This window comes from Tamandua tetradactyla, chromosome 8 (assembly GCF_023851605.1).
Source record: "Tamandua tetradactyla isolate mTamTet1 chromosome 8, mTamTet1.pri, whole genome shotgun sequence".
Taxonomy (NCBI): Eukaryota; Metazoa; Chordata; class Mammalia; order Pilosa; family Myrmecophagidae; genus Tamandua; species Tamandua tetradactyla.
This window is the reverse complement of record NC_135334.1, coordinates 70,098,578-70,117,747: the sequence shown is the minus strand read 5'-3', so window position 1 is coordinate 70,117,747 and position 19,170 is coordinate 70,098,578. Positions and strand designations below refer to the sequence as shown.

At 50.7% G+C, this 19,170-nt stretch overlaps 1 protein-coding gene across 6 annotated transcripts in view; it reads right to left on the bottom strand.

The window, feature by feature from the left end:
* GDPD5 (glycerophosphodiester phosphodiesterase domain containing 5) overlaps positions 1–19,170 on the bottom strand; it is a 92,976-nt gene that overhangs the window by 20,624 nt on the left and 53,182 nt on the right. For 5 of the 6 annotated variants that reach the window (XM_077113549.1, XM_077113552.1, XM_077113551.1 and 2 more), the window contains 3 exons: positions 3,970–4,073; positions 1,265–1,358; positions 499–558 (listed from right to left, as the gene is read on the bottom strand). In XM_077113549.1, coding sequence (XP_076969664.1) covers positions 499–558; positions 1,265–1,358; positions 3,970–4,073 — 258 coding nt within the window. Of the gene's footprint in view, positions 1–498; positions 559–1,264; positions 1,359–3,969; positions 4,074–15,853; positions 16,522–19,170 lie in introns of those variants that run through there. The other variant, XM_077113548.1, reaches the window with a different exon arrangement.

The following is a 19,170-nucleotide window of genomic DNA, read 5'->3' as shown; positions in this document are numbered from 1 at the left end:
CGGGGCTGGGAGCTCAGGTCATCCCGGGAGCAGCAGAAGCTATGGAAAGGGCTTTAAGCAGGGGGAATTGCATTGCTGGATCAGGGATTTTAAAGCAGCTGAAAAACGACGAGGGGAAAGTGAGATTCAAGGCAGAGCCAGCCAGAGGTCTGGTGCTGAGACAGGAGCTGGGAACCAGGCTGGGTAACCACATGGTTAGAGGATCAGAATCCTGGATCCTCCACTTATTAACTGGGAGATCTTGGGCACGTCACATAACCTCTTTGTGCCTCAGTTTCCCCAAATGCAAAATGGGATAACAGTTCCTATCATTATTTAATGAGGATTAAATGAGCTAATGTAAGCTGGGTTGTGAGAACAGCGCTTGGCACACGGTCAGCTACGAGAACAATTCTAACACCCTCTAGGGGAAGGATGATGTGTCCAGGCTCTTCCTTCACCTCTGCAATCCCCCAGCCTCCTCCCCCACCTCCCAGCCCCTGTGCAAGCAGCCCTTACCTTGTGCAGCCAGTGCAGGTTCATCTGCTGCCCCACAGCGATGTGACATAGTGCCAGGATCTGAGGGCAGCCACAGGGAGATGGTCAGGCTCTACGTGTCACTGGAAGTGTCCACCAGTGGCCTGGGAGCCCCCAGGCCCCCTGCACTTCACCGCACTGGGCCCGACTCGGAGCAAATCCTGCCTGGAGGCGATGGGATGACCCAGCCTGGCCCAGCCTGGACTCCTCCCAGGCCTCGAGATTCCCCTTCTTGGGGATTTCTCCCTTAAGGGGTCACTGGGTCCTACTGCGCTTGGACTGCCCCATTTAATCCATTCAATGTTCTGAAAATTCGAGTCTGAAGCACACTGAGCCCTGTCTCCAGGAAGCCTCCAGCCCCGTGTGGGGATTGGCCCGAGCTCATGTGAGCAGAATCATGGGTCCAGGAACCCAACCCACAGCATCCTGGAAGAGGGAAGTCTGCAATGGGCCTTAAAAGCTGGGTTGTCTCTCACTGGGTCAGGGGCAGAACATTCCAGGAAGGGACAGCCAAGGGAGGTGGGAAAAGGCAAAATGACCTCCCACTTTTAGAGGACCCAGGCCTCAGAGCGGCAGCAGCCCAAGAGGCCCCAGGAAAAGGCAGCCTCCCCCTACAGACCAGGGAGGTCTCCTCCATCAGCCTGGTATGTGCCAAGACTCCCTGGGAGTAGAGCCACCTGCTTTGGACAAGCCCTGCACCCAATGGGGGCTCAAAAAGAGCAGGCATCTCTGCCACAGCCCCACATACCAGGAGGCCCGTGATGTAAGTGAAGGCGGCAGCTGTGGTCACGAGGATGGGCACGGACCAGTCGCTCCAGTAGCCCATGCGGTTGTAGAGATACCTGCCAGGAGGAAAAGGGCAGGGGTCAGACCTCCACCGGGGCCATTGTCTGGCCCAGAACCCAGGACAGTCCTGTGAGCTCTGAAGCAGCCAGGTGGATCGTGGGCCAGCTGTGACCAGGCCTGGCCTGTTCAATAAGGATGCTTACTTTCCCGGTCATCAGGCACACCTGGCCATGGTGGGCTACCCGGGGATCCCAAGAAGCATAAAGAATGAACTTTTTAAGGAACTCAATAGATACTCTAGGAAGATTGAAATATTCATATCCTTCCTGTACAACCAGGCAAACTGAGGCTCAGAGGAGGCAGCAACTTGTTCTAGGTCATCAGAGAACCCGAGTCAGCACCAGGCAGGGTGAGGGCTGCTGCCCTCTTGGGCCCAGGAGGGGGGAGACCAGGAGGACCCTCTCATGCCCTTCCCTGGGCCTCACCCCCAGATTCCAGGGGAGAATCTGCTGCCTGAATGATCGCCGAGTGCACTTATGTTAGTACAGTTGGGGAAACGGAGACCCAAAGAGCAGTGGAACCAGCCCATGGCATCTACCCAAAAGATGTTCTAGGGTACAGACTTTTGGCAGAGAGCTCTCCCAGTGACAAAAGCTCAGATGGCCCTTCCCTGCCCCTCCTGGTGCAGCCCCAACTACCAGTTTTGCTCATATCCTCTTACTACATGAACGCCCTATCCCCAAAGATGCTCAAAACCACGAGGGCTGGGCCAGGATCTCCTGAACCAGAGCACTGATCGCAAGAAATGGAGGTGACATAGCCAAAGGGGCTGGGGGTCTCCAGGCCATCCCCAGTCCCAGGACAGGCTCTACCTCCCAGACAGGGACAGGCCCATCCTCTGCTGGAGCTCACTGACAGGGAGCCTGCTCCCTGGGGTGGGGTGGGTGGCTCTGTGGATAGCAGTCGGGTTCAAGTCCCTATACCAGATTTGTCTGCATCTTCCTGTGTGACTTTGGAAACGCAGCTTAACCTCTCTGAGCCTCAATTTCCTCAGGCTGCCCTTAACACGTGATTTGAATGCTAACTGGTTCTGTGGCCCCAGGTGAGTCCTGCCCCTCTCGGGGCCTCAGTTTAGCATCTGGACAATGAGTGGAGTGGGCGTGATGATCCTCCAGGTGCCAGAGTTTTCCAGGGTCTGTGGTTGAGGGCCCCAGGGAACATCCCCATTTACCCCCCACAGTCCTGTTCTTAGACACCTGCAAGAATGAATAACTGATTTATGGCATTTCATAAAGGCCAGACGCCACCTCTGGGACTCTGCTGCTCTGCCAGAGGACAGTGAGGGCAGAGGGCACGGTGCTCATGCACAGCACGGACACCGCCTGGCGCTGGCAGAGGGACATGGACCCCCAGACTGCACCAACAGACTCTTAGGATCACCACAGAATCCTAGAACCAAGGCCCCGTCAGAATCCCGGAGTTCTCGAGTCCTAGAGACCCCAAATCCTAATATCATGTCCACTTTCCAGCTAGACAGTCTGCCTCCCAGAAAGCAGCCCTCACGTTTAAGTAGAGCTCTGAGTTCTCTCCCATCCATCATCTCATTTCACCTTCAGAGAGACCCGATGTGGTCAGAGGAAACTGAGGCGAAGAGAGGGGCAGAGACTCGTTCATGACCACCCTGAGCTGAACTTCTGATCAAAGGAAAGAGCACAGGATGAGGAGCAAGGAGGCCTGGCAGGCAAGCCCCAACTCTGCCCCCAGCTGCCTCTGTGACCCTGGGCCTCAGTTTCCCCACCTGTCCCTGGACAGGGCCCTTCCCCTATACTTATGGCCTTTCACTGTTGGACAAAAAGCAGGTAACGGAGGGTGGGGCGGAGGAAACAGGCACCCTTCTTGCTCCCAGGTGCCCGCCTCAGACATCCCTGCTGTCTGGATCTGAGCTGGTACCTGCAAAGGACCCTAGGCTCTCCCAGAACCACGGCACCTGCCAGTCCCTGCAGGGATCAGCTAAGGGAGTTTGGAGGCCTGGGGCCCAGGGCCACCTCCTTGCTGAGGCCTTGGTTTCCTCATCTCTAAAGGAGACAATCAAAGACCCCAGCCCCAGGCTGAGTCCTGCCCTCAGTCTTACAGTTCCTATTTTCCATCACAGCAGCATCAGGAAAGCATTCCCTATTTCCCCAGCTCACTCTGCTTCTGCCTAGGGGTCTCACATCGCAGTTACTAAGGCACCTGGCTGCAGGAGGCCAGGCAGGCAGGCTGAGACACCTGTGCAAGCACCAAGTGACCTCCAAAGAGACCAGCAGCTACAGCTCTATGGGTTCCAATGCCAGCCATCCTTCTGGGCCCACTTTCTAGGCCTCCTCCTCCAGGAAGCCCTCCCTAAGTCCCTGGCAAGATTCCCTTGGGGCATGGAACTCTTGTTTCCTAGGTTCCAGTTATTTTGAATACCACCCACACTGCCAGCCAGGGAACTCCTGGGGAACAGGACCCAAGCCTGCCACCTTTCTTGCCAGCCTGCAATACTTGTCCATTTGCCAGGTACAGTCTCACACCAGTGAGACCCTCTCTGAGAGGGAGACAGACCTGGCTGGAGGCCACGCAGATTGCTGGGAGCAGGGCAGCCCAGGAGAGAGACGCCCAGGCCCGTCCACCCTGCCCACTCACCAGTTGAATTCATCGTAGTCATTGTGGACTTCCCACCAGAAGTACAGCCAGGCGAGGGTGAGGCCAAAGGTGAAGGTGAGGAGCAGGAACCAGAGGCGTTCCCACTGGAAGGACAGAGCGAGGAGAGGGGTCACACGGGGTCAGGGGTTGCCCCCCCAGCCGCCTCCCACCTGGAATATTCTGTCCTCCTCCCTGTTTTGTAGCTGAACCTGCCAGGCAGGGATAACTGCCCTCGTTGCACAGGCGAGGAACTGAGACACAGAGAGGGGGGTGTGGCCAGCCCAACATCACAGAGCCCAAAGTCACAAATGGGAGCAGGCATCCGAGGCCTGCTCCAGAGCTGGGCTCTTTCTGCTGTAGCCTCAGCCCCTTCCTGTAAGGCCCCTAGTAGCGAAGGCCATGTCTGCCCTACAGCCTTGGCACTGACCAGTGACTGCAGTGTGTGAAGTCACAACCCTCCTCTCTTCCAAACCTCACACAGTCCCACAAAGCAGGTGAAGTTCCTCCCAGCCCATACCCCATACTGCAGATAAAAACACTGAGGCCGCAACCACTGTGGAAGGCAGTTTGGCGGTTCCTCAAAAAGTTGAATATAGAATTGCCATACGACCCAGCAATACCATTGCTGGGTATCTACTCAAAGGACTTAAGGGCAAAGACACAAACGGATGTTTGCATACCAATGTTTATAGCAGCGTTATTTACAATTGCAAAGAGATGGAAACAGCCAAAATGTCCATCAACAGAAGAATGGCTAAACAAACTGTGGTATATACATACGATGGAATATTATGCAGCTTTAAGACAAGATAAACTTATGAAGCATGTAATAACATGGATGGACCTAGAGAATATTATGCTGAGTGAGTCCAGCCAAAAACTAAAGGACAAATACTGTATGGTCCCACTGATGTGAACGGACATTTGAGAATAAACTTGAAATATGTCATTGGTAACAGAGTCCAGCAGGAGTTAGAAACAGGGTAAGACAACGGGTAATTGAAGCTGAAGGGATACAGACTGTGCAACAGGACTAGATAAAAAAACTCAAAAATGGACAGCACAATAATACCTAATTGTAAAGTAATCATGTTAAAACACTGAATGAACCTGCATCTGAGCTATAGGGTTTTTTTTGTTTTTTTACTATTATTACTACTTTTATTTCTTTTCTCTATATTAACATTTTATATCTTTTTCTGTTGTGTTGCTAGTTCCTCTAAACCGATGCAAATGTACTAAGAAACGATGATCATGCATCTATGTGATGATGTTAAGAATTACTGAGTGCATATGTAGAATGGTATGATTTCTAAATGTTGTGTTAATTTCTTTTTTTTCTTTCCGTTAATAAAAAAAAAAAAAACAAAAAACACTGAGCCAAGAGTCACTACCCCAGAGAACCTCTTTTGTTGCTCAGATGTGTCATCTCTCTCTCAGCCAGCTGGGCAGGTGAGCTCAATTGCCCTCCCCGCCCCTGACATGGGGCATCAGTCCCAGGGGTGTAAATCTCCCTGGCAACATGGGTTAGAACTCCTGGGATGGGCTGGGACCCAGTATCACCAGATTGAAAAAGCCTGCTTGACCAAAAGGGGGAAGAGAGAAATGAGACAAAATAAAGTGTCAGCAACTGAGAGATTCCAAACAGAGTCGGGAGGTTATCCTGAGGTTATTGTTATGCATTATATAGATATCACCTTTTTAGTTGATGGTGTACTGGAGTGGCTGGAGGGAAGTACCTGAAACTGCTGAGCTGTGTTCCAGTAGTCTTGATGCTTGAAGATGGTTGTATAAAGATGTAACGTTTACAGTGTGACTGTGTGATTATGATGTTCCTTTGTGCCTGAGGCTCCTTTTAGCCAGGGTATGGACACATGAGTAAAACATATGAATAAAAAATAAATAAATAATAGGGGGGACAAAAGGTAAAATATATTGGGTAGAGGGAAATACTAGTGGTCAATGAGAGGGAGGGGAAAGGGGTATGGTATGTATGAGTTTTTTCTTTTTCCTTTTTATTTCTTTTTCTGGAGTGACGCAAATGTTCTAAAAAATGATCATGCTGATGAATACACAGCTGTGTGATGATATTGTGAGCCACTGATTGCATGTGTGTGACGATTTCTCAATAATAAAACAACAACAACAACAACAAAAACCCCACTGAAGCCCAGAGTGGCGAAGTAAGCTGCCCAAGTCCCACCACAAGTTAGTGGAGGATTAAAGACCAGACCCTGGTCTTGGGACTTGAAGAAACGCACCCCCACCCCCGCCCCGCTCACCACCCCTTAGGCTAGGCCGGGCTGCCCCTCTGTGTCCAGCCTCGGCCCCTCCAAGGCCTCTTCCCAAAGGGGGGCCCAGAGGTCCGCAGGTGCTTCCGGCTGGGCCCTCCGGCTTATCCCTGCTTTCATCCGTCCTCCTTATCTCGGAAGCACCACAAGCGTGGAATATCCTGCACTCTGGGAAACTGCTGAGATCATCAGAACAAACCAACACCCTTCGAGCGGGGGGAGGGGGCAGTGCGAGCGCCCAGCACTGTGTGGAGAGAAAACCAAGACCACCCCGTCGTTCAAGGCTCGGGGCTCGGAGCTGTGTCTCTGACCTCCTTACAGCTCTTGGCTATATCCCTTGAGGCGAGGCATCTCTCACCTGGACACTGACTAGGCCCCTCGCTGGGCTCCCTGGCGCCCACTCAGCTACCCTTAGCTCTGCCCCAAAGGACGCCCAGCCCCAAACTATGCTTCTAACTCCAACCTAACCTCTTAATAGCTCCTTACTGCTCCTTAGCCCATCAGGGAGGCCCTCTGGGGGTGTCCCCCTCACCCATCTCTCCAGTCACATCCCCCTCCTACCTACCCAGTTCCCTCACCCTGGAAGAGTGGGCCAGCTGCCTGGGCTGGTTTCCTAACATTCCCTTTTACTTTGCAAATCAGCACAAATGTCACCTCCTCTGTGAAGCCTTCCAGGACTACACCTTTCCCGCTCCCGTCCCTTCCTCTGGGTTCCTCCCACATCAGCGTGACCCTGTCTTTAAACTCACCACTCTGTGTACCATGGTCTGTCCACGTGACTCTCCCAGCAGACCCCGGGTTCCCCCGTCCTGCCTCCACACTATCGGTATGCATGACTGCGGGGTGGGGTGTGCAAGAAGAGGAGGGGAAATTCACTCGCTGTCCAGAATAGCTCTATTCTATGGTGCCAAGAGACCAGACGGCTGTGAAAGCAGTCTGTGAAGCCAGACTGTCGGGGTTCAAAGCCCTGCCCACCACTTACAGGCTGCAGAACCTCCAGTAAGCTACTTATTAATCTCTCCATGCCTCGGTGTCCTCTGAACTGAAGAGGCCCTTAGCCTTCTATGGGGATGACAAGAATTAAATGAAATAATATAAGCCAAGTCAGAATGCTGCCTGGCAAGTAAGCAGCGTGACATCAGCCTGCTGGTAAGCATCCTCGGCCCCTCTCCAGCACACAAGGAAGGTCCACAAACCCCCATGCCTGGGCTGGTCCACACCTGAGCACTGCTCCATGCCCAGCACTGGGCAGAGAGGCTCATGCTAGTAAGATAATTAAAGGAGCCTCCACCACTCACTGAGTACCAATCACAGGCCATGTGCGTTTAGGTGCTTTGTACCTAAATAGAGATGCCAAGGTGACGACACCCTGGAACCCAGGCTTTCTGGTAGGCGAGGGTGGGGTGGGGTGGGGTGGTGGCGGTAAAGCTTCACAGAGGGTAGACCACTAATGGGCACCAGCTTCTTGCTCAGCAAGGACAACACTGCTCAGGAAAGCCACAACCACATTTAGGAGCAGGGCAGGCCATGAGCCCTCCCAGGGCAACGATCCCTGGAAGCCACCGGTCAGAGCCCAGCTGGGCTGTCCGGGCAGCAGGAAAGGACAATGGCTCAGTTCTGCTTCCTGTGGCTGGGCTGTGGGCCGGGGCTCACCACCCAGGACTCCCCCTGGCTCCAGAAAAGCTGGGCCACACTGCCCCAGCTCAGCCAGCGTCTTCTCTCCGGCCACTCCCACCCTGGCTGGCCTTGGGCCCAGGGCGCTGCCAGTCTCTGGACCCAGCATCCCCCAGGCCTAGCCCTTCCAAGAGCCTCTCTCGCTGCCTGGAATTCTGATGTGCTCATGGGCAGTTTGAACATCTGGGTCTCCCAAAAGGTGGGCCATGTCCCCCAGATCCATTCACCTCTGGCTGCGCCATGAGGTGAATCAATTGAACCTCTGCTCAGGTGTCCCCACTGGCCTGAGCTCCTCAGCCTGACAGGTTAACCTTTGCATCCCCAGACCCCATCTCTGCCCTCACACATACTTTTTACACTCCTTGCATGGAATTACCTGTAGTTCCCCAAACAGGCTCTTACAGGCTCCGTGCCTTTGCACAAGCCATACCCTCCATCTAGGAAACAATCTCTTTCTGGTCTACCAGGCACATCTGTACTCTATCAGGGTCTCCTCCTCTCTGAGGCCTTCCTTATGGCCCAGCAGAGTTAGCCCCCCTCCTCAGAGCTCCCAGAGCCTCTTGCATCCTTCTCTGCTACAGCACAGACCCCACAGTTCCGTAATGTGTCTTCACATGTCAGTCTCCCCTGCTGTGCTGTGAGTGCCTTAAAGGTTTAGTTGGCCTTCATATTCCCGGGCAGGAAGGGGGCAGGGTAATAGGAGCCGAAGAAAGACTTGATAATGAAATGGTAGGTGAGGATACACGCTTTCTTCCCTCCTCCCCACCCCACCCCCGGCGTGAGTCCACCTACCCAGGGGAGATTTCACTGGGGACCTAACATCCCACCCTGCAGAGGAGCACTCAGCCTCCTATGGACCCAGCCGGCAGCGCTGAGTTGCCACCTGTCCCCAGAGATTGCTCCAGCTCAGTGGACGAGGCTCCAAGAGGGGCCCGGTAAAGGTGTAAGCCTAAGATGGACCCTGGCCCAGGCAGGGGAGGTCGAGGTGCTGCAGGGACAGCAGCAGGGCAGAGAGCCTGCCCAGCTGTTAGGGGACGTCCTGCGGTGCAGAGCGATGCAGGGCCCAGGGGGAACGCTGACAGGTGACCAGAAGACTGCAGAGGTCCTGTGCAAGGAGAGGCCTTGTCCTCACGTGGCCTGGTCCTTACAGAAGGGCAGGGCAAGCACGTGGCCAGGAGCAGGCCTGGGGAACAAGCTCAGAGCAGGCAACTATGGGAGGCACCCAGGGCAAGACAGGGGTGGGGCAGGGCCAGGCAATAATGACTGAGGATCTTTTTATCAGAATGGGGATGGTGAGCTGGAGGGCTGAGGTGGCCATAGGGATTTAAGTCCCAGGAGATGGAGGCCATACCGCCCCAGGAAGCCTCCTGATGAGGACGAAGTGGCCCCAGAGGCGGTGGGGAGGGAGGCAGTGGGGTCATTCCAAGAACAATTAGAGGAAAAGCTGAATGGTAGGGGCTGGAAGTAAAGGGCAGGGGAAGGCGAGGAGCTGGTGGGAGGAAGTGGACAGCAGGAGCAGCTACACTGATAAAGAGGCTCCAAATGGCTCTAATGGCCCTTGTCAGGGCTTATTTCAGAAGAAAGCCTGAGCCTGCTCTTAGCATGAACCAGCCCACCTGGCCCTGTGCCCAGGAGATGTGCAGTGGTAATCAGGCCCTCTCCCCGCCAAGCTGGGCATGATCGGGAGTCACAGACTCTCCAGGCACAGTGGGGGGCCCAAGGGAAGGGAGCTCCAGGACATCCGCCATCTCTCATTACCTGCACAATGCCTGGGTACTTGCTTATGGAATTTATCCCATGTGGGAGCAAATAAAGACACAGAGGCTCAGAGAGGGGCTACCATGTACATGCCAGCTGCCCAGCACTAAGGTGAGCCACTCACATCGTGGTTACTGTAAACCAGCATATTTGCTGGGACAGTTTCCCTGCAACTGGCAGTCCAGCATCCTGAGGAAGGGGTACCTTTTGCTAATTTGCTAGACAGGCTCGATGTAGATGAGTTGAGGTGAGTCAGGGAAGAGTAGAAATGGGATATTTGAATCCAAGTGTACCAAAAGGAGGTAGCCCCCTGTGGGCCCTGGGAACTAGCCCTCAAAAGCCCCATTCAAAACTTGCCCTTGGGTTTGTTCCTATGAAACTTAACCCCGCAAAGGATAGGCTAAGCCTACTTACAATTAGGCCTAACAGTCACCCCCAGAGAACCTCTTTTATTGCTCAGATGTGGCCTCTCTCTCTCTCAGCAAACACAGCAAGCAAACTCACTGCCCTCCCCCGTCTACGTGGGACACGACTCTCTGGGTATAAACATCCCTGGCAATGTGGGACAGAAATCCTAGAATGAGCTGGGAGTCAGCATCAAGGGATTGAGAAAACCTTCTCGACCGAAAGGGGGAAGAGAGAAATGAGACAAAATTGTCAGTGACTGAGAGATTTCAGAGTCCAGAGGTTATCCTGGAGGTTATTCTTACATATTATATAGATATCTCCTTTTTTAGATTAAGGTGTATTAGGCTAGAGGGAAGTGCTTGAAACTGCAGAGCTGTGTTCCAGTAGCCAGGTTTCTTAAAGATGACTGTATAATGATATAGCTTTTGCAATGTGACTGTGTGATTGTGAAAACCTTGTGTCTGATGCTCCTTTTATCTATGGTATGGACAGATGAGTAAAACATATGGATTAAAAATAAATAAATAATAGGGGGAACAAATGTTAAAATAAATATATATATATTGGAAATATATATTGGATAGATGGAAATACTAGCGGTCAATGAGAGGGAGGGGTTATGGGTATGGTATGTATGAGTGTTTCTTTTTTCTTTTTTTTTTCTTTTCCTGGAGCGGTACAAATGTTCTAAAAAATGATCATGGTGATGAATACACACCTATGTGATGATATTGTCGGCTACTGATTGTACACCATATATGCAATGTTTGTATGTTAAGAACGTATGTGTTTGTATGTTGTTGTATCAATTAAAAAAAAACAAAAAACCTGCACTTGCACTCTGGGACCAGTATGGCAATCCCAGCCCAGCCTGGGTCTCCTGGGTCCCCATCTCTCCCTTTTCTCTCTGGTGCCCACCCCTAGGTCAAACCTCTCTCCCCTCCAGGAAGCCTTCCCATCTCTCTGACCACTCCAGCATAGACTCTGTGTATCAACCAATTTGACCCTGAATCACATTTTGAATTGTAGAGATGGAGGGAGCATGGGCTCTGGAGGCAGACAGAGCTGGCTCTACATTAGGGCAAGTGAGGTTAATCCCTCTGAGCCTCAGATTCTTCACCCTTGAATGGATGCTGTTAAAGGAGGTGCTATATGTCAGTGGCACCTAGTAGGTGCATTATGAGGGATGGTGCACTGGGATATGGAGCCCTCCAGGACAGGGATGCTCTGATACATCTGTGTCCCCCAGGCCCAGCATCCACCCAGACACAAGGTGATGCTCAGATACCAGGAGGAATGGGAGAACGGGTGAATGCAAGATGGTGTGATGCAGAGATGCTTTGGGGCCACCTGGAGATGGGATCATTGTCCAAGCCCAAGACTCATCTCAGGCAGGGAATGCAGGAAAGGAGCTCCTATGCTGCTGGGCCTTTTCCCTTTCAGAGCCCTCCTAGCTGCCTGGGGCAGGACAAAGGATGAGCAGGGCTGGGGCTGAGCGAGCAGCTATCTCCTCAACCCCAGGCAGCTCTGGGCTGACCTCACCTGCAGCAGGGACAAGGAGTGGGCAACAGGCTGTTCTCACGAGGGACCAGACAGGAAGAGAGCAGCTGGGGAGGAGGAGGTCCTCTGGCTCTATCCTGGCTCCCTGCAGGGGAGGGTAAGGTCAGAGGGTGTCTGTGATGGAGAATCCCAGAAGCCTCAGCCCCAGAGGTTATGGGGTGTCAGCCCTGCCCCCTTGCCTCATCTCCTTCCCACTCTTGGGCCCACCCTGCAGAAGGCCGAGACCTTCCATCACAGGCAGGGCAGCGGTGTGCCCATCTCGCCCACAGGCCGCCCCTCCGCCTCACTCTCTCTTGCTGACAGTGATGGCCTCTCCTCATCTTTCTGTCTCTGGTCCTGCCCCTTCCACCAAGAGCCAGGTGCATGCAGTGAAGCACATGTGGAAAGAGAGCTTATTAGCAGCCAGGTCCCCCGCAGCCACAGAGCCTGACAGCAGCCGCCAGCCCCAGCCTGGGAAGCGCGGGCCCAGCCCGGGGCGGGATGGCACTGTGGCCGCTGCTGCCGTGTGCCCCACACAACCACCCCCCTCCACTGCCAGGGGCCCCCACAGGGTCAGGACCACTTCCCTGGGTCCCAAAACAGAAGCTGGCATCTGAGCTCTGCAGTGGAGACAGCGCCTGAGGGACGGCCCTGCCCTGGTAACCTCACAGACCTTCAGGATTGAAAGTCTTGCCTCTAAAGTGTCTTGGAACAAGAAGCTGTCTAGCAGGACTCCCGTCCCCCTGCCTGTCACCCCTGGGACAGAGGCCACAGACTCTGTGACAGGAGCTCAGCCAACTTCTGCTCCCACACTTCTGGGGATGGGAACCTACTCCCGCTGGATGCTGCCTGTTCCCCCTTTGCACTGATTAAGTCCCTCCTTTCTCAGACAAGCCGCCTGATGGGGGCAGGCCAGGTTTTGGAGCCTAGCAACACTGGATTTGAATCTCTAGCTGGCCACCTACTAAATGAGTGACCTTGGGGAAGACATTTATCCTCTCTGAGCCCCAGCTTCCAGCTTGTCAAATGGGGACACCAGTATTGGCAAGCTGTGCGGATCAAAGGGACCACATACGCAGAGTAATTTCGGGGTTATGTGACCTGGGAGTGGGGAAAATAATAAAGAACCGGGTGTGAGTTGCCGGACCTCTCCCAATCGCTATGCCTCAGGCCTCCCCTTCCCCCCTGTTCACAGGGTGACGTCACCGCCACTCACGGGAAGGCTGTGAGGCCCACACGTGATGACAGATGTAAGCTGTAAGTCGCCAAATCCATGAGCGTTCCTATAATTATCATCTCATGTCTGACAGCCCTTTAATTACGTGAAGACGATGAGCACGTCTTTGCCCTCTCCCCCAAATGCTCTAACACCAAACTTCTCCGGCTGCCGAGGAGGGCCAGCTCGACCACCCTGCTCCCCCGCCCAGGGTGGGCGCTGTGGCCACAGCAGATCCAGAGGCCGGTCCGGCTCCACAGCCGGCGAGCAAGCCAGCACTGATGGGAGAAGGCCCGGCCCAGCAGCCAACTGATCCCACCTCACAGCTCTGCATGGCTGGCGGCTGGCGGCTGGCGGCTGGCGGCTGGCTGCTGGCTGCCGAGAACGGAGGCCCACATGAGCTCCTCAGGGAATGGGGAGGACTCATGAAAGCACTTTCCATCCTTTCTGCAGCTCTGCAAAATGGGCGTTATATTCCCACTTTATTGCTCAGAGCGGTAAAGTGAATTGCCCAAAGTCACACAGGGCAAAATGGTGGAGCCAGAATTTAAACCCTGGTCTGTGGGCCTCCAATGTCCCCTGCTGTCTCAGAGACACAAAGAGGTCACACTGTGAGACACAGGAAAGGCCAGCATGGGCGTCTCGGAATTTCGGTCAGAGAAGTCTTCAAAGGCCATCTCGCCTCATCCACCAAAGGTCCAGTTAACAAATGGAGAGACTGGAAGAGGAATGGCCTTGAAACATGGACGCACGATTAGTGCATATTAAATTAGTGCAGAAATGATGGGGAATTCAACAGATGGTGTTGGAAAATCCAGCCATCCATTTGGAACAAATGAAGTTAGACCCTTACCTCACACTCCATCCCAAGCTGATTTCCAGCTTCTGCCCTCCCCATCCTCACCACCACGCTCTCAGTCATTGCATACGCATGTGCTGAGCCCTGCTCTGGGCCAGCCCTGCTGGGCCCTGGATACTGGGAGATAAACCAGGCCTGGACTCCATGCGGAGCAGCCTCCAGAGACAAATGACCAGCAAGCAGGCAATGCCAATCCTGGGAATGAGTGTGGTGAGGAAGGAAAGCACAGACTGCTTAGAAGCACAGAGGCCAGATCCTTAACAAGGCCAGTTATCAGGGAGGGATGGCCTGGAGGACTTCCTAGAGGAGACACCAGCAATGAGGCTGGAATATGACAAGGTTGTGGCACCACAATCCAGGAGGAGTGAGGGAGTGTCAGGTTCATAGGCACAGAGAAAGGCAGCTTTTGTTTTGGGGAACTGGCTTCTCATGGGATTAGAGAATCTCTCTCTATGTCAATAGAGAATTTTCATCTCTATTGTCTATTTTTTTGCTTAATTTATCATTTTTAATTTTTTAATGATGCTTTTGCATTAAAGGTTTAAATTTTTATGTAGTCAAATCTATCCCCCTTCCTTTATACTTTTTACATTTGGTATTGCACTTAAGAAAGAAATAGTTCACTCATATTTTAGACTGGTATTTTCTTGGCTTCACTGCTTACGTTTAATCTGTAATCCATCCATCTATCTGTAGCTCCACGTGGATGTCCATGTGCATGGGGAGAGGTCTGAAAGTCTTGTCTCTAAAGCATTAAGACCAGAATTTCTTTGACCTTACACCTTTTCAAATTGTTTGAGTTTTCTCAATAAATGTGTGCTATCTTTCTAAACAGAAAAAAAAAATCATTTAATCCATCTGGAATTTATCTGGGTTTGAGGGAAGAGGTAGGGATCTAATTTTACTTTCACAGAAATGGATAGTCAGCTGTCCTCCCTGATATTTGCAGCACTATCCACACGTTTACCACACACTATAATCATATGTATGAAAGTGGATTTGCTTTCTGGTTTTCCTGTCCATCTTATGGCAGCCCTTTCCCCTGGGTGCTGGCTCTGCCTGGCGCAGTTCCTTCACACCTCACTGAGCCCTGCTCTCCGGATCACCGCGGTGGTCCTGCCTGTGCTTTGAGGTCCCACAGCTCGGCTGTGCCATCAGCCCCACACTGGGAAAAAGTGATTGAGGGGGGCCTACCCGCCGAGCCTGCCCATCTGCAGGCCAGACCGGGGGTTCCCCAACCTCTCAATAGTCAGCAGCCTGCTCTTCCCTCACCCAGTTCCAAATGGGGAGATTGGTACACAGGAATAGCTTAGGAAGGGTCCATGGGAAGGGTGCTGGGAGCTCCAGGAGAGGAGGGGCACGTAGGTCCTGGATGGATTACCTTGGCTCTGACCCCAGGAGATTTGGGGGAGGGGGCAGTGTGGGACAGTTTGAGATGTAGGGTAGCATTAGGGTTGAGCAGGGAAAGGGATTAGAATCCCCACCCCCACCCAGCTCCTGAGCAGCCTAAGAGGCTGGATTTATTTTTCTGGGCTGCAGAGAGCTGGGCAATTAAGGCTCCGTCTGCCCTTGCTGGGGTACACTTAGAGCCATTCATTAGGCAGAAAAATGAAATGAGGCCCGGCCTGGAGCAACCCCTCCCCACCCCCATCCCTCAGGCTCCATCAGCCCATGGGAGAGACTCAGAGTGGAAGAGCTGGGGGGCCCTTAGAAAGCACTACCCAGAGCCCCTCACAGGCATGACAAGGTCACAGGGTAGGGGGGACCCAGTCCCTCTGCTGGTGCCCCCCACACCTGCTCCATCTGTGCTCCCAGATGAGATGCTAAAGGTGTTCATGGCGCTTCATAATAAGGGCTTAGCCGCCTCCCCTGGAGCTGCTACAGCCAAGCCAGGTACCCTGAGTGCTGTTTCATAGGGAGCGAGGCTGAGCACAGGGGACCCTCAGCCACAGACACCGTGTTTATGTTGTCTCGATAATTCCTCAGCTCCCTGCACAATAACAAACTGGCCCCTAGCCAGCCCTTTCTCTCTATCAGGGACGTAATGTCATCTCCCATTTTTTTATTCTCATAGAAGCCCCAGAAGAAGGTATTATCGCCGCCATTTTAGAAGTGGGAAAACTGAAGCTCATCTCTGACCTGCTGGATCACTTTTCCCCAGAGTACCAAAGAAGAAGACGTCACCACTTTGAAAGTTTGTAGGGAGGGCACGTTTTTCCCAGGATTGGAACAATGGTCCTTCTTGTACAAAACACAAAGCACACTGGTATCCATTACCTAACTGGACCCTCAGGCCAGGCATGGACTGATATCTCCATCTAACTCCCAAGCAAGCTTTGGCCCAGAGAGGGTCAGGGATGTGCCTGGGGTCATACATCAAGTCAGTGGTAGAGGAAGGTGAGCTCAGGCCACATGTGCCCCAGCCAGGAATGCCTGGCTGAATCCTCTATACCCTGGAGTCCACCCTGAAGGCTGCTCTGTCCAGGAAGCCCACCCTGATTCCTTAGTGATTTCTCTGGGCCTAAAGCATGGGAGACGCGGGAGTTGAGTTTCTCTTGGCCTCAGCCTCACCTAGAGAACAGAAGCATCACAGATGACTCCCAGGGAGACGCCTGGCCCTGGCACTGTGAGATCAACAATTCCATCTTGACCAAAAGGGGGAAAAGAAGTGTAACCAATAAAATATCAGTGGCTGGGAGAGTTCAAATAGAGTTGAGAGGCTACTCTGGAGGTTGCTCTTATGCAAGCTTCAGTTAGAGCTTGCTACCTATCATAACCTGCCAACCCCCAACCAGGACCATTCCAGCCAATCCTAAAGAACACCGAGGGCAATATATAAGATTCCACAAGGGTTCCATGCACTGGGGTAAGTTTCCAGAAACCTACAACCTCCAGATGGGTGTCTGGACCAGATAAGTCCTGAAACCTAGAGGGCCCAGCCTCTCCAGAACATCAGCTAGTTCCATCTTCCTATCCCATATTACTGACAGCCTCTTCCAATATGAAAAAGTTAGAATGACCATAGCCTAAATACCCCTAAAGAGTGGGATAGCAAGATCAAAGGTGATGGCAGAGTTAGACAGAGAAGATAGGGCTTAACAAACGAACATGATTGCTGAATCATTAAATTGATATTTCAATCCTGCTCAAACTCTTCAAAAAAATTGAAGAGGTGGAAAAACTACCTAACTGATTCTATGAAGCCCATGTCACCCTCATAGCAAAGCCAGACAAAGATATTAAAAGAAAAGAAAACTATAGGCCAATCTCTCTAATGAATATAGATGCAAAAATCCTCAACAAAATTCTTGCAAATCGAATCCAGCAGCACATTAAAAAAATTATGCACCATGACCAATAGGATTCATCACAGGTATGCAAGGATGGTTCAACATAAGAAAATCAATTAATGGAATATACCATATCAACAAATCAAAGCAGAAAAACCACATGATCATCTCGATTGATGCAGAAAAGGCATTTGATAAAATTCAACATCTTTTATTGTTGAAAACACTTCAAAGGATAGGAATAGAAGGGAACTTCCTCAACATAATAAAGGGAATATATGAAAAGTCCACAGCTAACATCATCCTCAATGGGGAAAAACTAAAAACTTTCTCCCTAAGATCAGGAACAAGACAAGGATGTCCACTATCACCACTGTTATTTAGCATTGTGTTGGAAGTTCTAGCCAGTGCAATTAGACAAGAAAAAGAAATAAAAGGCATCAAAATTGGAAAAGAAGAAGTAAAACTCTCACTGTTTGCAGATGATATGATACTATATGTCGAAAACCCAAAAAAATCCACAGCAAAACTACTAGAGCTAATAAATGAGTACAGCAAAGTGGCAGGTTACAAGATGAACACTCAAAAATCTGTAGTGTTTCTATACACTAGTAATGAACAATCTGAGGAGGAAATCAAGAAAAAAATTTCATTTATAATTGCAACCAAAAGAATAAAATATTTAGGAATAAATTTAACTAAAGATACAAAAGACCTGTACAAAGAAAACTACAATAAATTGTCAAAAGAAATCACAGAAGACTTAAATAGATGGAAGGGCATACTGTGTTTATGGATTGGAAGACTAAAAATAATTAAGATGTCAATTCTACCTAAATTGATTTACAGATTCAATGCAATACCAATTAATATCCCCAAAACTTACTTTTCAGAAATAGAAAAACCAATAACCAATTTATCTGGAGGGGTAGGGTGCCCAAAATAGCTAAAAATATCCTGATAAAGAAAAATGAAGTTGGAGGTCTCACACTACCTGACTTTAAGGCATATTATGAAGCTACAGTGGTCAAACCAACATGGGACCGGCATAAAGATAGATATATCGACCAATGGAATCGAATAGAGTGTTCAGATATAGACCCTCTCATCTATGGACATTTGTTCTTTGATAAGGCAGTCAAGCCAACTCACCTGGGACAGAACAGTCTCTTCAATAAATGGTGCCTAGAGAACTGGATATCCACATGCAAAAGAATGAAAGAGGATCCATATCTCACACTCTGTACAAAACTTGACTCAAAATGGATCAAAGACCTAAACATTAGATCTAAGACCATAAAAATTTTAAAAGAAAATGCAGGGAAATATCTTACCAATCTTGTAATAGGAGGCGGTTTCCTACACTTTACACTCAAAGCACAAGCATTGAAGAAAGAAAATAATAAATGGGAACTCCTCAAAATTAAACACTTTTGTGCATCAAAGAACTTCATCAAGAAAGTAAAAAGACAGCCTACATAATGGGAGACAGTATTTGGAAATGATATATCAGATAAAGGTCTAATACCCAGAAATCTAAAGAGATTGCTAAACTCAACAACAAAAAGAGAACCCAATTACAAAATGGGCAAAAGTCTTGAATAGACACTTCTCAGAAGAGGAAATACAAATGGCTAAAAGGCACATGAAAAGATGCTCAACTTCCCTGGCTATTAGGGAAATGCAAATCAAAGCACAATGAAATATCATCTCACACCCACCAGAATGGACATTATCAATAAAACAGAAAACGGCAAGTGCTGGAGAGGATGTGGAGAAAGAGGTACACTTATCCACTGTAGGTGGGAATGCCAAATGGTGCAACCGCTGTGGAAGGCAGTTTGGTGGGTCCTCAGGAAGCTAAACTGATATTTCATTTAGTCTTCAGTATCTTAGAGCAGCTAGAAGTAAAAGACAAAACTGTGGAATTGCAATCCATACTAAACTCTGAAATCTATACTACAACTCGATCTGTTGCGCTGTGCTTTGAAATTTATTGCTTTTTTGTATATATGTTATTTTTCACAAAGAAGAAAAGAAAAGACAATTGTGATGATAAAAAAATATTGATTCTTTCTAGCCTCCTATATTCTGGAGCAGCTAGAAGGAAAAATCTGAGATGATGGTATGGTAGCCTGTGACAAACTCTGGGATCTGTCCTGTAAC